The 17319-nt window shown below is 40.6% G+C and overlaps 1 protein-coding gene across 1 annotated transcript in view; it reads right to left on the reverse strand.

Moving 5' to 3' along the window:
• DHX37 (DEAH-box helicase 37) overlaps window positions 1–17319 on the reverse strand; it is a 324396-nt gene that overhangs the window by 187801 nt on the left and 119276 nt on the right. The window contains exons 13-15 of the mRNA XM_053701847.1: window positions 6124–6191; window positions 5032–5173; window positions 3415–3491 (exon numbers count right to left, since the gene is read on the reverse strand). Of these exons, the coding sequence (XP_053557822.1) occupies window positions 3415–3491; window positions 5032–5173; window positions 6124–6191 (287 nt within the window). The remainder of the gene's footprint in view (window positions 1–3414; window positions 3492–5031; window positions 5174–6123; window positions 6192–17319) is intronic.

The following is a 17319-nucleotide window of genomic DNA, read 5'->3' on the forward strand; positions in this document are numbered from 1 at the left end:
TTCTGTGACAAATCTGATTGGTCTCCGTTCCATTGACGGAGCATGCAAAGTTGCAGCGGTCACAGATGGAACCGAGCAAAAGGGATGATGTCCATGGATGCCACCATCAGACCAATCATCTCCACGCATTGAGCCACTGATGGACGAAAGGCAGACTGGAGAAAAAGGCAGGAAGCAAGAAGTTTGGATCTTCAGGAAAATCTTCATGGACAGGGAATCTATTATTGTCCCTAGGAAACACACTTTTGTAGATGGAATTATAGAACTCTTTTCCAAAATTCACCTTCCACCCGTGGGAATGTAAAAAAGAAAACAGCATCTCTGTATGAGATTGAGCTAGTTGAAAAGATGATGCCTAAACCAAGATGTCATCTAGATAAGGCGCCACAGCAATTCCCTGTGATCTGATCACAGCCAATAGCGCCCCCAGAACCTTTGTGAATATTCTGGGAGCCGTGGCCAGACCAAATGAAAGTGCAACAAACTGGAAATGTTTGTCCAGAAAGGAAAACCTCAGAAACTGGTGATGTTCCCTGTGAATAGAAACATGAAGGTATGCTGTTTCCATCTTGAAGGACGTAACCCTGAGGAATTTTTTGAGACACTTGAGATCTAGGATTGGACGAAAAGTGCCCTCCTTTTTGGGGACCACAAATAGATTTGAATAGAATTCTAGATCTTGCTCCCTTATAGGGACTGGAACAATAACTCCCAGGGAGGATAAGTCCTTTACACAATTTAAGAAGGCCTCCTTTACCTGGTTTGAGGGTAGTCTTGACAGGAGAAATCTGCCCCTTGGAGGGCAAGACTTGAATCCCATTCTGTAACCCTGGATACTATGTCCACAGCCCATGGATCTGGGATATTGAGTATCCAGGCTTAACGAAAAAGAGAAAGCCTGCCCCCCCCACACCTGATCCACACTTGAATCGGGGGCAGAACCTTCATGCTGATTTAGAGCCAGCGGAAGGCATCTTGTTCTGCTTTCCCTTATTCCAAGGCTGGCTGGATTTCCAAGTGGACCTGGATTGGAAGAGGGAGACTTCTGTCCCTTAAAGTTGCGAAAGGAATGAAAATTAGAAGTCTGCCGACCCCTAGGTCTATTCTTGTCCTGAGACAGGAAAGAAGCCTTTCCACTCGTAATCTCTGAAATGATTTCCGCCAGACCAGGTCCAAACAGAGTGTTACCCTTATAAGGTAAAGCCAAAAGCTTGGCCTTCGAAGAAACATCAGTCAGCCAGGACTTTAACCACAGAGCCCTGTGTGCTAGTACAGTGAAGCTAGACATCTTAGCTCCCAGTTTAATTATCTGCATGTTCGCATCACAGATAAAGGTATTGGCCAGTTTTAGAGCTTTGACTATCTTGGATCTCTCTACCGTAGTTTCCTCTGTAATAAGATCAGACAAGGCATCGCACCAATAAGATGCTGCTCCCGCAACGGTAGCAATACTCGCTACAGGTTGCCACTGTAATCCTTGATGGATATACATCTTTTTTAAGTAAGCCTCTAGCTTCTTATCCATGGGATCCTTAAAAGAGCAACTATCCTCTATAGGAATAGTAGTTCTGTTAGCAAGAGTAGAAATAGCTCCTTCTACTCTAGGCACAGTCGCAAATAGAGTCAGCAACAGAAAACATCTTTTTAAAAACAGGGGAATGGGAAAAAGGAACCCCTGGTTTATCCCATTCCTGAGCTTTAATTTTAGACATTTTCCTTGGAACAGGAAAAACCTTCTCAGAAGATGGAGAATCATAAACTCTATCCAGTTTAGAAGACTTTGTGGGTTGACAGCAACCGAAGATTCAGAGTCGTCTAAAGTAGCTAGGACCTCCTTCAGTTATAACCAGAGGTGTTCAAGCTTAAATCTAAAATTTCCTTCTTCAGATTCTGAAGATTTTTCTGCCAAAGTGTCAGAGTCTGAGATTTCACCTACAGAAGCTTCTGAAGTATGTTCCCCATCAGACAAATGAGAAAGGTTGACCAGTGCAGAATTAGAGTGGTCAGAAGCCTTACTAGCAGACAAAAGTTTAGATTTCCTCTTACACTTACCCGAAGTAGGGAAAGCAGACAAAACCACTGAAGATATCTGCGCGGCAAAATCCCCAGGCAAATAAAACATCCCCAGGAGATTGAGAGGACACGCAAGGCACTGTATGCGAAACGGATAAGGCTTGGGACATTGCAGATATCAGTTAATAAAAATGTATGGTATATACAGAACTAATAAATTAACTTTAAAAAAAATAAAAAAAAAAAACTTTGTTTTTTAAATCTTTATGTTTAAAAGTTTTCAAACAAAAAAAAAACGGCACCTGTCACTTTAACAAAAAAACCAGAGTGCCGGAGGCTCCTACCGTACCGGGAGTCGAATAACCCACTAGCAAGGGAACTCTCCAGATGAGATATTCACAAGTTCAGACCGGCAATCCGATCATCAGAAAAGATAGCCGCAGCAATCCAGGCTCAATGACTGACTAAACTCCGCTCCTCATACACACGGAAGAGCGGAGAGTCACGTGAGTGGGCTGAGAGTAAAAAAGAAACTGCGCCACAAATCACAGTTAAAAAGGCGCATAATACAAATGACTCAATAGTAAAAACCATATCGTAGCCTTAACAGCCTATAAATTCTTCCGGACTCCAAATCAAACAGATCTGCCCCTTGCCATACGTATTTAACAATAAACGCTAAAAGGAAAAACCCTTCCAATACATTTTGTCAAATAAAGTTAAGTATTAAACACACAGCTTAATATTAACCCCTTAGTCTCTCTTTATGCCAGAGTTAAGCATACAATATACGTGCAAATCTGCACCAAAAAAAGTATCTAAGACAACTTAGATAATCTAAGTCCCAAATTAGATCCACTAGAGGTTTTACATCTGAAGTGCTATCCTTCAGAACCTAGAAGGAAAATGCACTTACCTGTGGATCCAGCTGCAGGGCGGATAATGGCTACTTAGGTTTGAATGGTACTCCACTCTCCGTCAGGAACCTATAGTAAAAGAAAGAGCAGAGTAACCAACCCTGGCTTTCTACAAAGTGGTAGCAAAATGTTAGAAGTAAAGCAAAGACTTCCTCACCGCCTTCTGCTAAAAGCCACCACTACTTTTACTCAAAATATTGACGTGGACACAGCTAGACCCTAATCCTTGCTTGCAGGGAAAGTACCCATAAAAGGATTATTATCTTCAGACACCAACTTCGCACAACCTCCATTGACAGAGGCAAAGAGAATGCCTGGGGATTATGGGTAAGGGAAGTTACACTTAACAGCTTTGCTGGGGTGCTCTTTGCCTCCTCCTGCTGGCCAGCAGTTAAATATCTCCCTAGAAATTGGAATGAAGTTGTGGACTCTCCATGTCATAGGAAAGAAATGACCATACACTCTGTCTACAAAAACACAATACCTTGGCTTGTTTTTCAGGAGCCAGCAAGGAATAGAGGGGCAGCACATAGAGTGGCATGGACGGATCAGACTTTTCATCTATAAAAAACAGAATACATAATTAGCTATGGAAACAAAGTCTGGCTTGTACAGTATCACAAATATATCATCCAGTTAAAGGGACATCAAATACAAAAAGAAAATACCTCATAAAATGTTTAATTACAGTAAAGGGACAGTAATTTTTTTTTTTTTAAATAAAATATATATATTTCAAGCATTGCATTACATTAGATATATAACTTTAGTCCTCTCAAATCAATTAGGCAGGTGGTATAGCCAATCAAATACAGTATCTGGATCTATGATCTTCTTTGCCTTTGTAATGTCTCTTTGTAGCAGCTCTTGCATGGTGGTATTTTGGGCTAACACCATTGTTTTATGTCCCTTTATAAATATAAAGCAGGATTTCATCTAAATATGCCCAATAAAAAAAATACAGCCCATTTACCTATGTATCCTTACAAAAACTAAATTAGGTTCCCGTGTTCCATTCATGTCTGTATTTGGATGTTTTTTTATAGAACAACAATTAGATGCTCAGTTTGCTGATGTATTTTCAAACCACATTACAGACAATAGTGTAATAATGGGAAGGGCCTGATGATATAAAATGATCTTCCAGCACTACAAGATCACTCTCATAAGATTCTAAAAAGTCAGATTTTGCTTTCCTTCTCCAAGGGGTGTTCCCAGCTTTTTTGTATGGGAAGGAGAGACAAGCCCAGTGCCATATAGCACTACATGGCATGACAGTTCTGCTGCATTTACACTTTGTGCTTTCTATTTTATATCACTTTACACTTCAGATTATGTTTTAATTCATTTAAATATTGTATATCAATAAATATATATTTTGTATACAGCAGTTTATTTTGGATTGCGATTTTACACATTCTGATTCAGATTTGTCAGTTTCTGTGTAACTTTAACAACTTAGGCTGATACTTTGTATATTTTTGTGCATATTTTAAAAATTACATTACACTTTGTATTTCTTCTATTTAAAATAAAACTGAACGGACAGCTTCAGTTTCCCAGATACTTGGGAGTGACAAAGTCTCAGTTTGCAGCAAATACAAATTAAACAGACATGATTTTACTAGAATTTAACTTGCTTTTGTCTACTTTACTTTTCTGTCAGTTAAATAAGTGCATTGAGAATTTTGATTTTCACTTGCATACAGCTGGTGAGATAATTCAGTGGGAATTATGTTGTATTGTATAAAATGCTTACAGCATTTCATGATAATTGTGAGATCTTCAGACATACCCTGGGAACTCCCATGTCCCTCCCACTTTCTGAAGCTGTGTTTTCTTTTACAATTATATATATATATATATATATATATATATATATATATATATATATATATATATATATATATATATATAATAGAACAAAAAGTGCAAAGCTTAAATTTAACAACACTGAAAGGACCCAATCTAAAGTGTAAAGTAATTAAAAAAAAACAAAGAACTATAAGTGTAGGTGTAACAAAACTCTGTCATGGTAGGAGAATCTTTTATCATCAGGTCCTAAAGCTCAAATATTACAATTAGCATTTAAGAACTAGACCTTCTTCTGATCCTCCATCTCCTAAATCAAGATCAATGTCAGAACATTCAGCATCTTCATCATCCTCAACGGCATCCCTGTCTTCATCACCCTCATCGAGAGGTAGGGCTGAGTAAGCGTCCAGATTTATCTTAGGTAGGCTCTACAAAAAGAATAAAAAAAGTCAGTAACAGTGTTCTCTTTAATCCCCTAAATCTGTTAAATGTTGTTAGTATAAAGAAAATAGTTTCCAGAAAACGAAATCACACAAGCACAATCATTAGAAATGGTAATAATGTTGGCTTTGATAGTGGTGCTGATAAAACTTCACATTTATTTGCAGTTAGGTTAAACTTACAATTTCACCGGACAAAATAAAGAGGAGTGTAGGTAATAGCGGAACAAGTGCCTATGTAGTTTTAATCTAACTGCAAATAAATGTGAAGTTTTATCAGCACCACTATCAGTCCCAAGATTATTGCCATGTCTAAGGATTGTGCTTGTGTGCTCTCATTCTCTGGAAACTATTTTCTTTATGTTATGGATGCTCATGCACTGGAGTCTCTCAGGCACTGTGTACATGCAAAGCTGGTGAAGCAACAGTTTCATGTGTGCCATATAGATAACATCATGCTCAAGCACGTGGAGTTACTTATGAGTCAGAACTGATTGGCTAAAATGCAAGTCTGTGAAAAGAACCGAGATAAGTGGGCAATCTGCAGAGGCTTAGATACAAAGCAATCACAAGTAAAAAGTATATTAATATAACCATTTTGGTTATGCAAAACTGGGGAATATTAGCTATAAAGGGATTATCTTTTCAAACAATAAAAAAAAAATCTGGAGTAGACTGTCCCTTTAATGATAATTTGTGCAATAAAATTTGAACATTTTTTAATATTGGCTAATGTTAGCTTAATATTGGCTAAAAGTTTTGATAGGTGGTCAGTAAAAATTAACTTGGTGGTGCACTGCTAAAAATGTCATGGGGAGAACACTGACTAGCTTTATATATATATATTAAATGCAGCAGATGTAAATGTTTCTCTATGTGTATATTTGTTTTATATAGAAATGTATAAGCTTTACACACAAAAAAAAAAAAAAACTTGCCACACTTTGCTTTGGTTTTGCCTTCTTAAATTTTTTCACTTCTTCTGGTGAATCTTTTTCTCCTCCTTCTGAAATAAAGAGTTAGCAAAACTACAACAGTCAAAACTTAACTTAAGAAGTCTCATGAGATACAAGGAATGTCAAATACACAGCTTCCATTTTATTTCTGTAGGACATTTATTCTCCTTAAAGATGTAGTCAGTCATGACACTATTGGTTACTTTTAAATATAGAAAAGGTTGCTACCCTGCGCAGTATAAATTAAAGGGGCATTAAAAATACATTTTGAATTGTAATATAAAATGCGTAATGATTTGTATTAAAGCGAAATGATGCCCAAATGTTTAAGCCCTTAAAAGTGATGCAGCATATCTGAAAAAAGCGAAAAAATACCCCCTGAATATCTCTATGTAAAAAAGGAAGGTATTTTACCTTTAACTTTTCCTCAGTAGCCACATCGCACTGTCAAGGGACGTTAACCTCCAATTAAAATGCTAGTCCCAGGACTTGCAAGGGTGCTTACATCTTGCATGTGCAGGCACAGTCATGTTATTTCCCACGTCAGAGAACTCAGCACTGATGTTCAATTTTTTCCATGCAAATGACAGTAGGTGAAGGATAACTATAACTGTTAAAAGAGTTCTTACTATGGATAGCTGAAGAAATGTTGACGTAAAATATCTTTTTTACAGAGATGCTAATGTGATGTTTTTTTGTAAGCTTTCTACAGTTATGCGGTATCACTTTAAAGTTATTCAGCAAATGGGTACTATGTCCCTTTAAAATAACTGTAGCATACATTATTTTGTACTCTTTTGCTGAAATTTAACACTGAAAATTATGGGCTTTCAGTTAAGTTTCTATAAAGTTATGGGTGCTGCCGTGTTAAAACCTAGGCTTCTGCTTAACCTCTCCTGCTGAGGACAATAAAGGACAGATTAAGTACAAACAAACAATTAGTGTGTGGAATATAGAAGTGTTAAAATGGGTTTTAAATTCTGTAAAACAGTTAATGCACATGATTGTTGTTTTTACATGTTATCAGCCCCTAATTGCGGAACCCTCTAAAGACCAGCGACGTACCCTGTATGTCGTTGGTCACACTATAAAAAGTTCAACCCCCATAGAAAGGTCACGCCGGCAGCAGAAAGAACGCGCTAATTTAGAAAGCCAGCAGGAGGGAAAAAGGGTATAATATCGCGCAAAACCTGCGCTATTATAAACAAACAATCCCTTAAAGGGATACTAAACCCAAATTTTTTCTTTAATGATTCAGAGCATGCAATTTTAAGCAACTTTCTAATTTACACCTACTATCAATTTTTCTTCATTCTCTTGCCATCTTGATTTAAAAAGCCGGAATTTAAAGCTTAGGAGCCAGCCCATTTTAGGTTCAGCACCCTGTATAGCGCTTGCTTATTGGTGGCTACATTTAGCAAACTAATAAGCAAGCATAACCAAGGTTCTCAACCAAAAATGGTCCGGCTCTTAAAGGGATAGTATACACCAATTTTCATTTAACTGCATGTAATAGACACTACTTTAAAGAATAATATGCACCGGTACTGATATAAAAAACAAAATTTATGCTTACCTGATAAATGTATTTATTTTTTGACACGGTGAGTCAACGGAATCATCAACTAGTGTTAGGAATATCACTCCTGGCCAGCAGGCAGGCAGAAGGCAAAGGAGCACCACAGGAAAGCTGTTAAGTATCACTTCCCTTCCCATAACCCCCAGTCATTCGACCGAAGGAAAAGGAGAAAAAGGAAGTAACACAAGGTGTGGAGGTGCCTGAGGTTATATAAAAAAAACTGTCTGAAATAAGAGCGGGCCGTGGACTCACCGTGTTAAGAAATAAATTTTTTTATCAGGTAATCTTACATTTTGTTTTCTTTCTTATGACACGGTGAGTCCACAGAATCATCAATAACTGTTGGGAATCAATACCCAAGCTAGAGGACACAGATGATTAGGGAGGGACAAGACAGGTAACCTAAACAGAAGGCACCACAGCTTGCAGAATCTTTCCCCAAAGGAAGCCTCAGCTGAGGCCAAATTATCAAATTTATAGAATTTAGAAAAAGAATGCAAGACCACCAAGTTGTAGCCTTGCAAAACTGATCCACTGAGGCCCCATTCTTGAAAGCCCAGGAACAGGAAACAGCCATAGTGGAATGAGCTGTGATTCTCTCAGGAGGCTGCTGTCCAGCAGTCTCATATGCTATACGAATAATACTTCTCCACCAGAGAGAAAGAGAAGTGGCAGAGCTTTCTGACCTTTACATTTTCCAGAAAAACAAACAGTGCAGAGGACTTACGAAATTGAATTTAAGAGCTCGCACAACATCAAAGTTGTGTAACAACCACTTCTTGAGAGAGGAAGGATTAGGACAGAGAGAAGGAACAACAATCTCCTGATTGATATTCCTGTCCTAAACAACCTTAGGAAGAAACAAACTTCGCCATAACCTCTAAGTTGTGCAACAAACATTCTTTAGAAAAGAAGAACTATGACAAGAGCAGGAACCACAATTTCCTGATTAAAATTTCCTTTCGAACCTCATTAGGAAGGAACCTAACTTAGTATGAGGAACCGTCTCATCAGCATGAAGATAAGATACGGCGAATCACACTGCAAAGCTGAAAGATCAAACACTCTTCGAGCAGAAGAGATAGCACTAAGAAACAATCTTCCAAGATAACAACTTAATATCTATGGAATCCAATGGCTCAAACTGAGCTTACTGCCAGACATTAAGAACAAGTTAATGATCCCAAAAGGAGCAGCAGATTGAAACACAGGACCAATACTAACCAAGGCCTGACAAAAAAATTGCATATCTGGTGCGTTCGCCAGATGCCTATGCAGCAAACCGGATAATGCAGAAAGCTGACCCTTCAGATAACTGATTGACAAAACCTTTCTCCAGGCCTTCCTGCAGAAAGGACAAACTTCTAAGAATCCTGACCCTATTTCAAGGGTAGCCCTAGGATTCACACCAATAAGATATTAATGTCATATCTCATGGTAAATCCTCCTCGTAACAGGCTTACAAACCTGAATCATGGTCCTAATGACTGACTCAGAGAACTACGCTTAGATGGAACTAAGCATCTCCCAGCAGGCCGCTTCAAAGAAATGAAATTTAGATGAAAGAAAAAGACCCTGCTCAAAAAGTTCTTCCTGAGAGGAGGTCTCTAAGGTAAAGGAGATGATATCTCCACTAGGTCTGCATACCAGAACCCGTGAGGCCATGCAGATACTATTAGAATTACCGACACATTCTCCTGGACACGAACAATGACTCGTGGAAGAAAAACAACCGGAAGAAACAAGTATACCAGTCTGAAATCCCAAGGAACCGCCAGAGCATCTATTAGAGTGGCCTGAGGAACTCTCCACTCCGGGAAATCACTAATGAAAGTGAAAAGTGGATAAGCAATCAAAGTGAGCATCTGTCCACGGAACAAACCATGCCAATCATGGCAAAGGAACTCCAGGTTCCTCCCAGGCGGTTAATGTAACCACTGAGATGAAGCAGTTCAACTAAAAACTGACCAGCAGATAAAGCTACTGAAGCCAGGCCATCAGAGCATTGAAGGTAACTCAACTCCACAAAGATTATGAGGAGAGCAGACTCCTCTCAAGTCCATAGTCACCAACCCAACAGGCTAGCGATCGTGGACACTATTACTCTGGAAGGTCTCCAGAAGAATGTAGCCAGAAGCTCCTGAGAAACCAAAAGATTCTGGAGAAAGTCAACTATCTCGCTAACTCTCGCAGTTAAGTGAGCGCTCTCTCTCTGATTCGCAGGAAGAATCTCATCCAGAACAATCCTCTGAGACAGAGTCACAAGATTCCCGGTCCTGCATGACCGCAGACTATCAGATGGAATCTAACAAGGAAAGATGTCCAAGAAGCAACCATCAGACCATTACCTCCATACATTGAGCCACTGGAGGGCCAATCAGCAGGGTGCCAAAAAAGACAAGAGGAACGAATCCTCATATTCTGACCTCTGTCAAAAATATTTTCATAAGTAGGGAAACTAATATGGTCCCTAAGAAACTACCCCTGTAGTTGGAACAAGGGAACCCATTTTCAGATTCACTCCCATCTGTGGGAATAAGGAACACAACAAGGTCTCTGTATCAGAGTTTGCTTGTTGAAAGGATGGCACCTGAACCCTTATGACATCCAGGAAGGGCACCACAGCAATTCCCTGAGACCTATTCACAGTCAATATAGCCCCCTCTAAAGGGCCATGGCATGCTTCTCTACTTAAATATCAGAAATCTTCGAAAAATTTAAAAAGTCTGCTTTCCAAGCAGGTGTGCTAGCCACTAAGCTATGCCTGACAGACTGTGAGATCCGGACAAACAAGGTCTTACCCTTGTAAGGAAATGCCAAAGGCTTGGATGCAGAGGGAAAATCCCCTGACCATGAATATAGCCACAGAGCCCCGCAGGCTAGTACAACGAAGATAAATATCTTGGTTCCCTGCATAAAGACTTGCATGGTGGCATCAGAAATAAAGGATTGGCTAGTTTAAAAGCCTTAATTCTGTTCTGGATCTCCTCGATGGAGTACCTACTAATTAGAACAAACAAGGCATCACACCAATAAGATGCCGCACTTGACACAGTTGCATATCCATGTAAACCTAAAGCTTAGATCACAAATCCTGAAGGAACAGCTATCCTCTCTAGAAATCGTATTTCTCTTAGCCATAGTAGAAATGCCCTACTACTATAGGCACCGTGCGTATGATATTTAAAGGAGACAATAACAGGAAACATCCTCTTAAAGATAGAAGATGGGGAAAACTCCACGAGTAGATCCCATTCCTGTGAAAAAAAAACTCCAGCACAGAGGTACAGGAAAAACTGTCAGAGGAATCCTAGTATCAATAATGTGCACTAGGTTCTTAGGGATTGACAACGACAGACGTATCGGAGTTGCTCCAAAGCAGCCAAAACCTTTTTAATCACACATGAGGTGTTCAGGGTGAAATCTGAAGAATTCTACTCCAGCATCAGAAAAAGGAATCATACTGACCAAATCTGAGGTTTTACCCTCAGAGGCTACTGGCATATCCTCATCAGACCTACGAGGAAGGCAATAATTATAGCATCCGGTACAGAAACCTTACTATCTGAATCACTAATATTCCTCCTGCGATTTTCCCCTAAAAATAGGAAAAGCAGATCATCATGTCACAGAAACCCAAAAGATACCTGAGCAGCAAATTCTGCAAGCAAATAACTCTGCCAGGAGATAAAGAGGAACCACAGGGCTTGGGACATGCAAGGAGAAAAATGTGGTAATGCCTACACAGTATCATCCTGGGAGACATTGGGTTCAGAGGCAACACGTTATCTCTATCTCAAGAGATCTAGGGCAACAAGAACACATAAATTGCATATTTGAAAACAATATTAGTGTCTAACACCCAAAAAGAATTTCTGCAAAGGAAAACTGAGGGGTAAAAATAAAATCAATTTTAATGTTTTATAACGAAAAAAACATGACTGTCACTTTAAACAGTAAATTTAAGGGACGTTGTAACAGACACATTGTATGCAGTAATGTCTACGCTCAACTAAATTAAGGAACGCCATATCCTAATAAATGTCAAACATTTTACAACTACAATATAGTTTGCATCGCATAGGAATTAGTTTTGACAATGCGCTGTTACACCAAGAAAGTTCCGTTCTCAGCCGAAAAGGCTGACAGAGGCGGGGTCACATGACCGGACCCAACAAGAGACTAAAATGGCGCTGCAGCTCCTTCTCTGTGAAGGAGGCGGGTACACAGTAACAGCATGGGAATAAAGCGTGCAACTTCTTTTAACATCGCGCTTCATTCTACCATGCGACCAAGCCACCAGAAAGGTCTGTTCCAAGCAAAAAACTTTTTCGCTAAACTTTGAGGCTGCTCTTATTCACAAGGCAGTACGGCGGTAATCTTTCTTAAAAAGACCGCTAGTAAAACCACCATCGAACTGCACAGCCTAAATACACAGTACACTACACCAAAATGTCTCAATACTGTGAAGCTAAAAATACAAGTCCCACACATAAGAATAATTTAAAGGTTACCTTAACCCCTTAGGCACCTCTAAACCTACACATGAGCCCAGACAATAAGGGGATTCTAACTAACTCCTAGTCTTCTGTCACCATAAGGGGCCTGCATCCTGCCTACAATATTCTTCTAAAGGATATATCTGTCCCACATAAAGTTGCAGAGAAGGATTCTTAACCCTTATAGTGCCAGTCTCCCACCCAGAAGACGAAAAGGCACTTACCTGCAGTCTAGCCATCCGGCAGGAGTACGACTCACAAAGCATGAGAGGATGCCACTCCTCAAAGAGACCTGAGGAAAAAAATAATTAACAGAGTAAGCCTACTCTGATATTCTGACAGCAATCTGTTAGGAACTTGTAAAGTGGGCTTTGCTGCGTTTTCCTAACTGCTTTAAAGCCACCACAGCCCTGCTGAAGAGACTAAAGTGAAGTACAGCTATGCCCAAATTGTGATGGAAGATCAGAGCAATCCTGCCTTGGCTTCAAAATAGAATCATAATCAGACACCTAATTACTTCACCTCCTCCTTGCACTAGAGGCAAAGAGAATGACTGGGGGTTGTGGGAAGGGAAGTGATACTCAACAGCTTTGCTGTGGTGCTCTTTGTCTCCTCCTGCTGGCCAGAAGTGATATTCCCAACAGTAATTGATGATTCCGTGTAATCACAGTGTCATAAGAAAGAAATCCAGTATAAAAGTGTTTAAAAAAAAAAAAAAAAAAACTTACTTAGAAGCTCCCAATTTATCTCTGTTGAAAAGATTAGCTGAAACACCCACTGAAAGTTTTACTATAGCTAAATGAGCAGACACTCCCCTCCTCCCCCTTCCTCTGCATATGAAAAGCCTCTTTACACAAACAGGAGCAAGCTGAAGTAGGTATACATCAGAATTCTTCTAAAACTTTGGGGCTTGGTCAGTAGTCTGAAAATCAGCGCAATGTTATTTAAAAATAAGCAAAACTATAAATTTAAAAAACAAAACAATTTATGCTTACCTGATAAATTTCTTTCTTTCCGGATATGGTGAGTCCACGGAATCATCAATTACTAGTGGGAATATCACTCCTGGCCAGCAGGAGGAGGCAAAGAGCACCACAGCAAAGTTGCTATATATGTCACTTCCCTTACCCATAATCCCCAGTCATTCGACCAAAGGAAAAATGGAAAAAGAAGATAACAAAAGTGTAGAGGTGTCTGAGGTTTTAGAAAAAATAACTGTCTTAAATAAAGGGTGGGCCGTGGACTCACCATATCCGGAAAGAAAGAAATTTATCAGATAAGCATAATTATGTTTTCTTTCCTAAGATATGGTGAGTTCACGGAATCATCAATTACTAGTGGGAATCAATACCCAAGTTAGAGGACACAGATGATAAGGGAGGGACAAGACAGGTGACCTAAACAGAAGGCACCACTGCTTGAAGAACCCTTCTCCCAAAAGAAGCCTCAGCTGAGGCAAAAGTATCAAATTTATAAAACTTAGAAAAAGTATGTAAAGAGGACCAAGTTGCCGCCTTGAAAATCTGTTCCACAGAAACTTCATTTTTAAATGCCCAGGAAGAAGAAACAGCCCTCATGGAATGAGCAGTGATTCTCTCAGGAGATTGCTGTCCAGCAGTCTCATAGGCCAAACAAATAATACTCCTTAGCCAAAGAGAAAGAAAAGTAGCCAAAGCTTTCTGACCCTTGCACTTCCAAGAAAAAAAAAACAAAGAAGAAGACTGACGAAAGTCCTTAGTTGCCTGAAGATAGAACTTCAATGCACGCACAACATCTAGGTTGTGCAACAAACGCTCCTTAGGAGAAGAAGGATTAGGACACAAAGAAGGAACCACACAGTCTACTGATAGTATAATATTCTTGGTTGAAACAACCTTAGGTAGGAAACCTAACTTAGTACGTAGAACCAACTTATCAGAATAAAAAATAAGATAAGGAGAATCAAACTGCAGAGCAGAAGAAATGGCAACAATAAACAAAACCTTCCAAGATAACATTTTAATATATAAGGAATGCATAGGTTCAAACGTAGCCCGCTGTAAAACTCTAAAAACAAGGTTAAGACTCCAAGGAGGAGTAACGGGTTTAAACACAGGCCTGATCCTAACCAGGCCTGACAAAAAGATTGTACGTCTGGCGCATCCGCCAAACGCTTATGCAACAAAATAGACAACACAGAAATCTGACCTTTCAGAGTACTAGCTGACAAACCCTTCTCCAGACCTTCCTGGAGAAAAAAAGACAAAATCCTAAAAATCCTGACTCTACTCCAAGAGTAGCCTCTGGATTCACACCAATACACATATTTTACGCCATATCTTATAGTAAATTTTTCTTGTCACAGGCTTACAAGCCTGAATCATGGTCTCGATGACCGACTCTGAAAACCCACGCTTAGATAAAATCAAGCGTTCAATATCCAAGCAGTCAGTTTCAGAGAAACAAGATTTGGATGAAGAAAAGGACCCTGAAGTAGAAGAAGGTCCTTCCTCAGAGGGAGTCTCCATGGAGGTAGAGATGACATTTCCACTAGATCTGCATACCAGATCCTGCGATGGCCACGCCGGCGCTATGAGAATCACAGATGCCCTCTCCTGCTTGATCCGAGCAATGACTCTTGGCAGGAGAGCGAACGGAGGAAATATGTATGCTAGACTGAAGTTCCAAGGAACCACCAGAGCATCTATCAAGAAAGCCTGTGGATCCCTTGACCTCGAGCCGTACCTTAGAAGCTTGGAATTCTGCCGAGAAGCCATGAGATACAGTTCTGCTGCCCCCAATTGAGGATTAAAGTGGAAAATACTTCCGGATAGAGTCCCCACTCCCCCGGATGAAAGATCTGCCAACTCAAAAAATCCGCCTCCCAATAGTCCACTCCTGGGATGTGGATCGCAGAAAGACAACAGTTATGAGACTCCGCCCACTGAATTATCAGGGCCACCTCTGTCATGACCAAGGAACTCCGAGTTCCCCCCTGGTGGTTGATGTACGCCACCGATGTTATGTTGTCCGACTGGAACCTGATAAACCGGGCTATGGCTAACTGAGGCCAGGCCAGTAGAGCAATGAACATCTCTCTCAATTCTAGAATGTTTATAGGGAGAACTGACTCCTCCCGAGTCCAAAGACCCTGAGTCTTCAATGACCCCCAAACTGCTTCCCAACCTAGAAGGCTGGCATCCGTGGTCACGATCACCAAGGAAGGTCTGCGAAAGCAAGTTCCCTGGGAGAGGTTTTCCTGAGACAATCACCACAGAAGAGAGACCCTTGTCGTCTGATCCAGAACTATTTGCGGAGACAGATCCGCATAGTCCCTGTTCCATCGTCTTAACATGCATAACTGCAAAGGTCTGAGATGGAACCAAGCAAACTGAATGATGTCCATGGAAGCTACCATCAGACCAATAACCTCCATACATAAAGCCACTGACGGCCGAAGAGAGGACTGAAGGACAAGACAGGAGTCGAAGATCTTTGTTTTTCTGACCTCTGTCAGAATTATCTTCATTAATAGGGAGTCTATTATGGTCCCCAAAACACTACTCTTGTGGCTGGAATCAGGGAACTTTTTCCCAGATTCACCTTCCAACCATGGGAGTGAAGGAAAGACAACAACAAGATCTCTGTATGACAGTTTGCATGTTGAAAAGACGGCGCCTGAACCAGAATGTCGTCCAGATAAGGCGCTACTGCAATGCCCCGAGACCGGATCACTGCCAAAAGAGCCACCAGGACCTTTGAGAAAATACTGGGAGCTGTGGCAAGGCCGAATGGAAGAGCCACAAACTGAAAATGATGGTCTAAGAAAGCGAACCTTAGAAACATGCGATGATCCCTGTGAATGGGACCATGAAGGTACGCATCCTTTAAGTCTATGGTTGTCACACTGACCATCTTGAACCAAAGGAAGAATGGAACGTATAGTCTCCATCTTGAAGGACGGTACTCTGAGGAACTTCAGATGTTTTTTTCAGATGTCTCTGTGACATGTCCCCCAGGACTGCATACCAATCCTGCGGACCACGCCGGTGAAATGAGGACCACTGACGCCCTCTCCTGCTTAGTTCGAGCCAAGGCTCCAGGAGAAAAATCAAATGGAGGAATTAAATGTACCATATTCAAATTCCAAGTTAACGCCAAGGAGTCTATTAGAACAGCCTGAGGGATCTTTGAACTCAAACCGTACCTCAGGCGCTTGACATTGTGACGAAAAGTCATGAAATTCAATTGCAACTGACCCCATTAAGAATCAGGCTGGAAAGCACTCCCAGCCATAATTCCCACCACGGATGAAGTAAGATCTAACTTAAATCTGACAAACCCAGCCGAAGCTAACTGAGGCCAGGCTAGGAGAGGATTGAAGATTACTCTCGTTTTTTTAAAAAGCTTATGGGAAGAACAAACTCCGCCCGAGTCCATGTTCCCTGCTCTTAGAGGGCCCCAAACAGTTCCCCAGCCCACAGGCTGGCTATCTGTTGGCACATTCACCCAGAACTTCGAAAGCAGGTTCCTTGGGAGCAAAGATCCAGAGTCAACCACCAAAGTATTCTTAAATGCTGCACTGAGCCACTGATGTGACTCGCGAGTTAGGTAAGAATCGAAAAATTCTTGAATTCCTGACTACTGTCAGCTTCATTGATGAGGAGAATAATATAGTTCTCCAAGAAAAACTAACCTTGTAGTTGGAACGAATTAACTCTTTTTCAAATTAACCTTCCATTCAGGAGACGGCAGGAAAAGGAAGGCGCCTGATCCAGAATGTTGTCACTGAAGTGTTCCGCAATCGGGGTACCACCAACAGTCAGCCTAGAACCCTCGAGAAAATTCTGAGAACTGTGACCAAGCTGTAAAAGGTCACGAGTTGAAATGTTTGTCTTGTAAAGACAAACCTTAGAAATTTAAGATAGTCCTTGTTGATGGGAACATGCATTTAGTATGCATCCTTCAATTCCCCTTTGGTCTTAATTGACCCTTTTGGACCAAAGAAAGAATGGAAAAATGGTTTCCCTCTTGAAATACGGCACTCTGAGAACCCTGTGTGGATTCTAAAATAGGTCTGAAGATTCCCTCCTTCTTGGGAACCACAAACAGATAGGAATA

Source organism: Bombina bombina, chromosome 2, assembly GCF_027579735.1.
Source record: "Bombina bombina isolate aBomBom1 chromosome 2, aBomBom1.pri, whole genome shotgun sequence".
NCBI classification, from domain to species: Eukaryota; Metazoa; Chordata; class Amphibia; order Anura; family Bombinatoridae; genus Bombina; species Bombina bombina.